This window comes from Morone saxatilis, unplaced genomic scaffold (assembly GCF_004916995.1).
Source record: "Morone saxatilis isolate NCDOM2014 unplaced genomic scaffold, NCSU_SB_2.0 Contig15, whole genome shotgun sequence".
Lineage (NCBI taxonomy): Eukaryota > Metazoa > Chordata > Actinopteri > Moronidae > Morone > Morone saxatilis.
Window position 1 is genome coordinate 445177 of NW_023339707.1, and position 11168 is coordinate 456344.

Below are 11168 nucleotides of genomic sequence, written 5' to 3' on the forward strand. Positions count from 1 at the left end.
GGAGGAGGAGGAGGAGGACGGAGAGGAGCAGGATCGCGTCTCAGAGGGCTCAGGAATCACAGACGACTCAGAGAACTGGGATATGACTCGGGGGAACCTGGGACTGCTGGAGCAGGCCATAGCCCTGAAGGCGGAGGAGGTGAAGGGAGGTCAGGAGGCCCAGAGCTCCCCAGAGTACCATCCATACAGCACCTCCAGCAAGAGCTCCGAGCCTGCTGCTGCAGCCCGCCGCACTTCTCACTACAGCAAAGGTACTCTTACTGTTACTACTACCAAACGGTTCAGAAGTCTGTTAATGTCATTATCAATACCGATTTTGATCTGGTATTACTTGGTATTAGGTCAGAAGCACACTTTAATTCATTACTGCTGCCATCTCACCCTCCCCTATTCAGAGAAGAAGGAAGTGAAGTGTCCAACCCCAGGGTGCGATGGGACAGGTCATGTGACGGGGCTGTACCCTCACCATCGAAGTCTGTCTGGATGTCCTCACAAAGACAGAATCCCTCCAGAGAGTGAGTACATTACCTTTCATAACACCATAGACTACCAATGGACAAACCTGACATTCCTGAGGCAACTTCCAGATGTTACTGATGTTACAACCCAACCCTTGGAGTTGTCTGTTTTAACATATAAACCATTTTTATTAGATATTCAACAGCTTCTGAGCTTTGAGAGTTACTATTGTTATTATTATTATTTCTATTAATTATTATTACTAGTACTACTAAATCTACTCTAGAACTTTCTGCAGCTACTAATACTACTACTTGTATTGTCACTACTGCTTTTTCCACTACTGTCTGTGTTACTACTGCTAGTGACAGCCAACTAAACAAAATAACCTGAGTTTGTGTCTGCTGTGTGTCTGTAGTCCTGGCCATGCATATCATTGCTGTTTTGTTACTTTAGAAATGCAGCTCATTTTATCAACAAAGGCCACCTCTCTTCTATGAGTCTGCCAGTTCTACAGTAGCCCAGAACAGACAAACCTAAAACACGCGTTCTAGATAGGCTGTGCGTTTCTTCTACACACCTTGGAAGGCGCAGCAGTTTATCAGTGCAATCTTCAACTGTCACCACTAGATCTCACTAAACCCTACACTCATTTTAAGTCATTAAAGAAATGGTCATTTATAGTATATGCGACAAAACAACAAGTCAACTTTGCTGTTTTATGTTTTAGCTATGTTAGCATTGTTTAGCATTCACGCGTTATACTGTATGATATATAATCACTGCTATAGCCCATCCTGCTTCCTCCTAGTGTACTAGGAGCCCAAGTTGTGAAGAAAAGAAGCTCGCGAGAGGCTGAGGCTGAAAGAGAACCAGTCTGCTCCCAAGGAGGAGGAACCAGCCTTGGAAACAGGCAGCAGATGCAAGGCCTCACCGCAGACAGTGAATGCCAGCAGAGGAGAAGAGGACGGAATGAGGAGGGAGGAAGAAGATCTCAAAGGAGGAAGAAGAAAACAAAGCAAAAAGCAGGCCAGAGCAATTAAAACGTGAGTAAAAGCAAGCCCATAAAAGTTACCTAAAAAAACTACCGATTACTCACAGTGATACAGTGTGGAGTAGGGTCAGGAGCAAGGGAGATTTGGACCTCACTTTCAGGTGCCCTTTCAATGAAAAACCAGTTCACCAAAGCTTAATTTCCCATCTACACTTCTCACATTATTTCATTTGAATGACGCTTGGATGCCTTAAATGACCCCAATGTATTAAAGAGCGATATATAGTTCTGGAACAATAATGGTCGTGGTCTGGATGGTGTTTTTTGTCCCAGTTTTATCCTCTGTGATTATTCTTAGCAACTAGCTTAAATAATACAAGAATCCATTTCCATGGTTTTCAAACAAGGACTAAAAAGCAGCCAGCTAGGCAGCGTCTGTGGGTGTGCTACTTAGCACAATGCGTGCCTTGAGCTAGAATGCTGAACATCAGCATGTCTAACAGGGCTAACAATACAATGTTAACATTGCAATGCTTAGCAATTAATGTTTACACCTTGGTCACCAATAATAGTTTTTGTATATAAGCGGTCATCAGCAACACAATTGCAACATTTAATTCTGGTTAAACAGCACAGCTGTGGCTAGATTCGCGGAATGGTGAATCTTTTGAGTAATTGTCTACATATGCGATCACCGAGTTATTAGAATCATGACTGGTTGGGGAACCAGCCTAGTTGGTGTGGATTTGGTGCTAGCAGGCTAAAACTACTATCGATTTCATAGTTGCAGTCATACTAGTACCAGACTCTTAGAGGAATGGTGATTTTTATTTCAATAAAAAGTGCGGATGCTAGCATAAAATTTAGTCCTTTCTAAACGTTTTTATAGGTTGATTATGAGGAAGTTGTTACATTAAGCGTTTAATATGACCATCATGGAAACTGACAGTTTTGCTACTAACTAAGAATGCTAAAATATACTATGACACTTGCATGCAGCTAGATCCTTTTTGTATATAAATCACAGGGTGTGTGATCTCTTGTGTACGCCAACAAACTCATGTGGACTGGAATTATTATGTGGAATGCTAAAATAGCCTCCAGGCATTGACGTTTTGACCTGCGTTTTCCTGACGTTTCATCACTCCTCTTCAAGGAACATTCCAGTCAGACTTGAGTCACAGATTTGATGGACTTAGGACTCAAACTGTACGAAATCAAAAAAGACTTGGAACTCAAGTAGGCACTTTGTCACTGACTCATGACATGTCACTCTGGACAATGACGTAAATACTTGATACCTGAAATTACCTTGATACCTCTCCCCAAGTTGTCCAAAGATTAAAATGTATGTTGAACCAGGGTCCGACAGCTAATCAAATAAAGTGGCACGAGAGATTAATGAAAAACCAAAATCCAAAATACGCTGATAGTCTTTTTCCACCAAATTTGCTCTTTGTTTTTTTTTTTCTGATCTGTATCCAGTTCCATTCAAGATTCTTGAACCGGATGTGCCTTCTAGTAATCTAGCCCCTTATTTCCACCAGTTTTGAGTGGCAAACACTGTAATCAAAGATGCATCATCAACAGGAGGTGTTGCCCACAATGCCACACTACCTGTAAGAAATATTATGACGCGCGCTACTTTTGGCTCTAGCCTGGAGCCTGAGCCAAAATGGATGCCAGTCCCTGTTGGTGGAAAAATTGGGTATACAAGAGGATCATCATTGTGGCGTCTTCATTCTGTTTTTAAAGAGGCCCACACTTTTGCGTCACAAGCTGCATTATGATTATTGTTTAGGGATTCCGAAATTCAAAGTTGGAAATTAGACTTGACTTGGATTTGACCTGTGCAAGTGCAAAAGACTTGAACTTCTACTGTAGACTGTACTCTGAAATGCAACAGCAGCTTCATAGTTTTCACATGTTTAGTGCCTGCATCACACCACAATGGATTGAAAAGAATGGCTTGGTTATACATGTTGCAGGGAGGTAGGGAGTTGTTGTAATGTGAGTGTAGCAGCAGCTCTCAAGTTGACTGCCTTAGCAGATCACACGCTTCGCTTAGATGCCTAGACAAGTGAGATAAGTCAACTACAAGGTCCAATTAATTCAATTTTATTGTATACGCCAATTCATAACAGAAGTTATCTGCAGGACATTTTCAAATAGACAGTCTAGACCGAATCCTTATAACATTATTTACAGAGACCCAACAGGTCCCACCATGAAGCCAGAGTGACGGCAGCCAAGGATAAAAACTTCCTTTAATTTGATGCCAGAAACCTCGGACAGACCCCCCCGGCCCTCTAGGCTGGGTGTCGCTGCCTCAAAACCAGTTGGGTGAGAGAAGACATTTAGGACAATCTTTTGTCAGAAATGGAATATAATATTCATAGGTATGTTTTCATTAGTGTATAATCAACTGAAGATAAGAATCGTTATATTTTCGTTAGCATTTCCTCTCACCTTAGAATGAGACATTTTTTACAGAGGAAGCGGGTCCTCTTCTATGGAGTCCACCATGTTAAACTGCCATGTTTCTACAATAGCCCAGAACGGACAAACACTGAACACTAGTAAAGATTTTCTTGCTGAACAAAACGTGTGATTATCATAAACCTGTTCACCACAGAGCTTATTTTCTGCAACAATACAAATGGAAAAATCGTACTGGCTTTTTGTCGAAGAAACCAGGACAATGCTAACTTCCTGGTCGGACTACAAAAATACATCACTGCAACACTGTATTAGCATTAAGGTGATCAAAAAAAACGTGAAGAGTGAAACCTTGAAGAGAACCAATGTCATCTAAAATGTCATCTAATACTACTAACACATACTTACACTGTCTTTAGAAAGCTTATAATTATTTCAAACTCCTGTCAGTATATCACATTTCTACATATTCATGTTTTATTTTTATTAAATGCAAACATCTGGATATGTCTCTCTGTTAGTCTGTCTGGCTGCCCCATTGCAGCTGCAGCTAAGCTGAACAAAAGCCAGGACAAGCAGGTTCATGTACAAGCTTCAGCCAGCGAACCCTCTTCCAACTCTGACAGAGTGCTCAGGTGAGACATAAACGTTTTCTATTCAAGATTAGCTTTAATATGGCTGTGCCACTGCAGGAATAATGCGTAACTACTGATTTTTCCTCCAGGCCCATGTGTTTTGTGAAACAGCTGGAGATCCCTCAGTATGGCAGCTACCGGCCCAACACAGTGACCACCACGCCTCGAGCCAACCTGGCCAAGGAGCTGGAGAAATATTCCAAGGTGTCTTTTGACTATGCAAGCTTTGACGTCCAGGTGTTTGGAAAGCGGATGCTTATCCCAAAGACACCCAGCAGCACTGAAACATCACCCAAAGCCTTCAAATGTAAGATCTACCATGCTACACTACCGAGTGTTACAGTGCAATGTATAATGTATTGTTTAACATTTAACAATCATACATACTCAATAGGCTTCTTATTCAACAAATTCAGTGTTTTCTTGACACTGGAAGGCTTTATGAATATAGTGTGTGTTCAGGTCTTCAAAGCTTAGATTTTAAATAAAAATATAAACTTAATAATAAAAACTAAATAACAATTCCATTTAGTTTTTCTTCACAGAAATACTGAGATATAGGCCTGCTCTGTAAAGATATTTAGTTTTCTTAGACACCTGAAAATCAAAAAGGCCTCACAACCCCCCTGCAAAGCTTTGGCGACCCCTAGTGGGCGTCCCGACACCCAAGTTGGGAACCATTGTTTTAGAATGTCAACAGTATGTTTAATGCTATGTTCCATTCATTCATATGCATAAATTATTTGAATTTGAGCACACAATTTCTCAATTTGTGCACATAAATTAATTTTTCTTTTCTCCAGTGGCCAGTCTCTGTTCATTACTGTTATCTTCCAAATATTATATTTATGATTATATTTGTCCTCTGTGGGGCAACAAACGGGTTTTTGGCAATATAACTGATAAAATCTATCAAGATGTATTGTTTTGGTCTTCATAAGGATCTTGTTTTTTCTGTATGAAAATATGAACTATATTATATTGTGGCTTTAGAAATGTATATTCATTTTAAGCCTTTCAAAATCAACATTTAACCCATGTCCTTTGTGTGGCATAGTGGGACTCATTTTCAACCATTTTCCACACAGGTAGAAAAAGATTTTGATCTGTGTGGTCATGATATATATATCAATGCCAAGCTACACAAAGAAGTGCACTGTCCACACAGTCCTGTATTTCTTTGATCTGGCTGCCACAAGAGACCACCAGACCTCTTGGAGAGCTGCGAAGGAGATGTTGCAGCTGATCCAATATCCACTACAAAGGACATGTTATTAAAAACAAAACTAATGAAAAAAGCTTTATTATATGTTTATTTTATCCATATTACTTAAATTATGTTCAAAAAATCCATCTGCTCCATTCCCACACAGCTAAACCATTCCCTAAGGCCTCCTCTCCCAGTCACAGTGTGTCAGGAGGCATTTCTAAGAGCGCCTCGTCCTCCAGTGGTTATGACTATAGCCAAGATGCAGAGGCAGCCCACATGGCGGCAACAGCCATCCTCAACCTTTCCACCCGCTGCTGGGAGAGACCAGAGACCCTCAGCACCAAGCCCAGGGACCCCTGCACCAAGGTAAGCTGGCTTTCATTCAGAAAGATTACTCTCATTTAGACTAGACTCTGTTTAGACTCTCTCTTCATCTGAACCCCGCAGGAGTCGGACATTGAAGTGGACGAGAACGGCACCTTGGATCTCAGCATGAAGAAGACCAAGAGGGAGGGCATGCAGCCTCCAGAGCCTTCGTCCTCCTCGTCTTCATCTTCTCAACACATCGGAGCCGCCTTGTCTCAAGGTCACACTCAGCCAGAGTGGGAGGGGCCGCTGGACTTTACCAAACCAAGTGGAGTCAAAGAGGAAGACCACGAAGAGGTTCTGTATACACTCACTGACATCACATCAGTGTAAGAAGAGACAGACAGGTAAAGGGAGTGCCAGAGTCACTTATCTATTTTTACCTTTCTCCAGGTGGAGTATACGGCTCCCTCATACACCTCATCTGATGGTGAGGAAGAGGACCAGGAGAACCTGGAGGAAAGGAAGTACCCTGGTGAGGTCACCACCAGCAGCTTCAAGGTCAAGTTTCAGCCCAAAGACAGCAAGAAAGACGTTCTTGTGTAAGTCACCTCCATTTAAAAGGTTGTTCCACTTCTTATTATTTAAAGATGAGCTTTTTTGGACAGTTTGATAGCTAAGAGACAGACAGGAAATCTGAAGAGAGAGGGGGGCAGTATGACATGCAGCAAAGGTCCCTGGCTGGAATTAAACCAGTAACATTACAGTTATGCAGCAGACACAGTAACCATCTGGCTACCAAGGTGCTCCTCTGCTTGTCATCTAATTGTAGCTTGTATTAAGTACTTTAAAACAATACATTTAGTAGTGGGATTGCAGAAGGAATTATTTAGAGCAGCAGATAATTTTTCAAGTCAAGAAAGAGCCAAAATACTTCTTTGCTATTTTCTGGAGGATTTGTGGGTTGCAAAACTGTTTCTGTCTTTTACTATGAGGCTGTGAAACCAGCAGATAAAAGAAAAAGTCAGGACACTATCAATACAAGATTGATAAAAAAACAAGGGACAACTAAGAAGGAATTTAGTTTGCAGAGAAGGTGAATTCTCAGACTCCAAAAACCAAGATGGTTGTAACTGAAATATGTTTCTAGTCAACGCAGTAACACCTGTCCATTTCTATCTGCCTTCTTTCTTTTTTTTTGCAAAAAATAAAAATAAAAATATTGAAGCTATAAAAAACAGCCCCACAATTAGATTTTCAACCCCATGGCTGCACAGATAAAACAATGGGGAAGAAAAACAGCTGGTCCTCATTATGTGTTCAGTGACTTTTTCTGTCCCAGCATTGTGTGCAGGTTGTTCATTTACAAGACAAGACAAATTCCTTTTTTGTGTGCCTAGGGCTTTTATTCTTCTTGCTGGGATATTAAAAGAGGTATAGAACATGTAAAATTCAATTCAAGCTGAAAGCCTTAACTCTTTTGGAACAAAACAAGTCAACATTTATTATAGTGTTTTTTCCTCATGAATGATCCGGTGCTTCCTGTTTTATGGTGCTTCAATTTATTACTTTGTGTTCTTGGGTATTTGTTGAGTTTTATGTATTTTAAGGCCTATCTAGGGACAGGCATTACAAATTAGCTTACGCTATAAAAGTTGGGGTGTGTGCCATGTTTTATGCTACATACTTGTGCCTATACAAATAAACAATAAAGAAAGGGCAATAGAATGACCTGTGCACGTATGTCTTGCTCCCTAGATGTCCCACCCCAGGCTGTGATGGCAGTGGACACATCACTGGCAATTACGCATCCCATCGAAGGTAAGACCTGCACTCTGACTAGGAAGTGATAAGCCAAGTATGTTTGCATTACAAATCTATGGTGTGATTGTAATGGTGTCAAGTATCTGCTCCTAACATTGATTCTGACTGGAATCAGTTTATAAGTAAAGGGGGAGTAGTGGGTAAATTTGGCCACATTTTTCCATTTTGTGCAAACAATGGAAAAAGTCTACTAATCCTACTGCCTGGAGAGACTCAACAAATCTGATTCTAGCCTGTGGAAATTTAGACAAGCCTGACACAGAGCTTGAATTAGGTCAGTACTCACCAGTACCGAGCCCTGCACTTTAGTACCACTACTTGTCAATCAGTAATGCCACTTTCTAATGAATGTTTTATGGTAGTTATGTAGATGTACTGTAAGTGTTGGATCAAAAAGAATTTTCTGCTCAAACAAGCCACAAGGAGGCACGATGTGCAGCTGTGTTAAGTACAATATGTTGGAAGTTGGAAAGCTGGTGGATAAGAGCATATATAGGAGCCTGTAAAAGCCTCTGACCATACATGGCCTGTACAGAGATCAGTTATGCACATAAAATACTACTCATATTACAAATTTATCAATTACTCAAATTAATAATTCTGGATTCATGCCCCCAAATACTGTATTTACATGATTTGTAGGCTGCTGGTTTTAGAGTAGAGAACAATTTATCATAAAAGCTGCTGTCTTGTGTTTAACACCATTAAGGCTGCAGTAGATATTTTTTATAAAAATAACTTTTTGTCATACTTTCTGAAACTTTCACTATCTCCTGAAAGTAGTTCATGAGACAGATAATCTGTCAGGATATAGTGAAAGTTTCAGCAAATACGGCAAAAAGTTATTTTTATAAAGGTTACCTACTGCAGCTTAAACAAGAATAGAACAGAAGAATACACAAGGAGCAACTTCAACATTAAAGGTCCAGTGTGTAACATTTAGGAGGATCTATTGTCAGAAATGGTATGTTTTCATTAGTGTACAATCAGCTGTATATAAGACTTAATGTGTTTATGTTACTTATTGTCCGCCTTTGTTGAACCACCATGTTTCTACAGTAGCCCAGAATGGACAAACCAATCACTGGCTTAAGCCACTGTAGTTTCTCTGGCATGCTTGTAAGGGGCATTGTAACTTCACTGCTAGATACCACTAAATCCTACACACTGGTCCTTAAATTTAGTCCTCTAGGTATGAAGATCTGCTACAAACAAACCCTCTCCTTTGAAGTTTTGCTTTTTATGGTTGGAATATCTTCATTACAATATTAAGAGAAACATTTTCAGATGATTTGACGTGACAGGTGTTCAGATGACGTTGGTCAAAGTAAAATAAACTACTGAAATGAAGCTGAAGATGTTCCACCTTCATCCAAACAGCCTCTTCAGTTCTAATGAAAGGGCTATTGTAACATCGGCGCCTTCATGGCGATTAGCATCTCATTGTCTTCTGGGCCCGATCCCAATGTCCACCTTAAAGCCCTGAACCCTCACAGATTTAGCCGACGTCGCCTGGTAAGAGTTTGTATAAATAGGAATGTGACAGCACTTTGTAACATCTTTTAAAATGCTTCTAAATATCTCAAAAAGCCTTTTATTCATTCTGGCACTGCGTTTTATTGCTGACATGTCTTATCTGTTTTATTATTAGAATGTATCTTTATTGTTTGGGGTTTAACTTATTATTTTAATTTCCTGATTCATTTCTGAAATGTTTTAATCCTGGATCAACCATACAAAACACTTTGTAACTTTGTTTTTTAAAAGTGCTGTATAATTATTATATTATATTATAATGTAATCTTGATGACGCCAAAACGTGTTACTTATAAAGCTTTGTTTGGCTCTAGCTCTAGTTACATAGCTGAGTGGGTTTGGGACTTTTTATTTTACGTCTTTTACTTTCTTCATTTAAGGGAGAGTGGATGAGAGGTCAAATAATAAAAATGTACAAATATTTGTCAATTCAGCATCACACATTTCTTGTGGCTCCTCCCATGTTTGTTTGCGGCTTTTTAACACTTAAGGGCTTCTCTTGTCTATAAACTGTGAGTAATCCCCTCACGCAAAGTCTGCAGAAATGCGTCTCAAAGCCTGTGAGTCTAAGAGTGTGGATATTGGGATTGGGCCCTGGACAACTCTCACCTTTGGTTACTTCCTGTATCATGTGACCAGGAGACATGCTGTCATTAGAACTAAAGAGGCCTTTTGACTGTTAAACATCTTCCAGTGGATTGTTTGATTTGCACCTGATGATTCCACACACTCACACACATTCATCGTTTATTATTTGTCGTGCCCAATCACTTAAGAGATGAGATCAGATAATAAAAGAACTCCTGTCCTCCCTGTGTGTGTGCTGCCCAGTCCTGTCCTGGCTCTGTAGTCCAGTTCAGGTTCTGGCTCTTTCCTTCACTCATGCTCAGACATCCTGTTTCTCAGTCTGGTTTTCTGACGTTCTCTCTCTAACCTATCTTCCAGTCTGTCAGGCTGTCCTCTTGCTGATAAATCACTTCGGACCCTCATGGCTGCCCACACAGCTGAACTAAAGTATGTCTGCTTTCTCCTGTCTCTCACCTCCAACATGTTCACTGAGCACTCAGTCTGCAGCTACAGCTCTGTCCCTGCTCTCCTTTTAACACTAATATAAAATACTCAAAATCAATCATAATTAAGTCCAATATTGAACAATCCAAACCAAAAACAATGAGCCCTGATTATTTAGTAAGGAAAAGTGGTTTCTGCCTGCAGTCTGCTGTTAGTGTAAGCCTGTGGAGTGAAAGAGCGTCTGTGTGTGTCTCAGGTGTCCCACTCCAGGTTGCGACGGATCAGGCCACATCACTGGAAATTACGCCTCACATAGAAGGTAGGAGTTCTCCTCCTGTTCATCCTGCTGTACTGTCAGTTACTGTATGCAGATTGTATGTGATTGTTCCTCTCTGCTCCTCTCTGCTCCTCTGTCCGGGTGTCCTCGAGCCAAGAAAGGTGGGATCAAATCGATCCCCACAAAGGACGACAAGGAAGACTCGGAGCTGTTAAGGTGAGACACTGTAGCTCATTAGCTCTTAAAGAGCTAGCACATATAACGTTAGACTAGCGTTGTCCCACGGACAGCATAGTAGGGCCATTGTATAAAATAAATGGCCCTACTGGCAGGGGAGAAATAATCCAAAATTAAAGTCTTTGCTAGAAAAAATTATCTGAGATTAAATGTACAATATGTAATTTCTGCCACTAGGGGGTCTCTCACATCAAAACAATAACAAAAGACAAATTTGACATGACATGGTGAAGTAGCGTG

General features: G+C 40.6%; 1 protein-coding gene across 1 annotated transcript in view; it reads left to right on the forward strand.

The window, feature by feature from the left end:
- LOC118324918 (myelin transcription factor 1-like) overlaps positions 1-11168 on the forward strand; it is a 24473-nt gene that overhangs the window by 8201 nt on the left and 5104 nt on the right. Inside the window, exons 3-13 of the mRNA XM_035657424.1 lie at positions 1-251; positions 396-519; positions 4414-4527; positions 4617-4834; positions 5901-6103; positions 6185-6400; positions 6497-6645; positions 7802-7864; positions 10349-10417; positions 10671-10733; positions 10824-10907. The exon at positions 1-251 is cut by the window's left edge and continues 868 nt beyond it. Coding sequence (XP_035513317.1) covers positions 1-251; positions 396-519; positions 4414-4527; positions 4617-4834; positions 5901-6103; positions 6185-6400; positions 6497-6645; positions 7802-7864; positions 10349-10417; positions 10671-10733; positions 10824-10907 — 1554 coding nt within the window. The remainder of the gene's footprint in view (positions 252-395; positions 520-4413; positions 4528-4616; positions 4835-5900; positions 6104-6184; positions 6401-6496; positions 6646-7801; positions 7865-10348; positions 10418-10670; positions 10734-10823; positions 10908-11168) is intronic.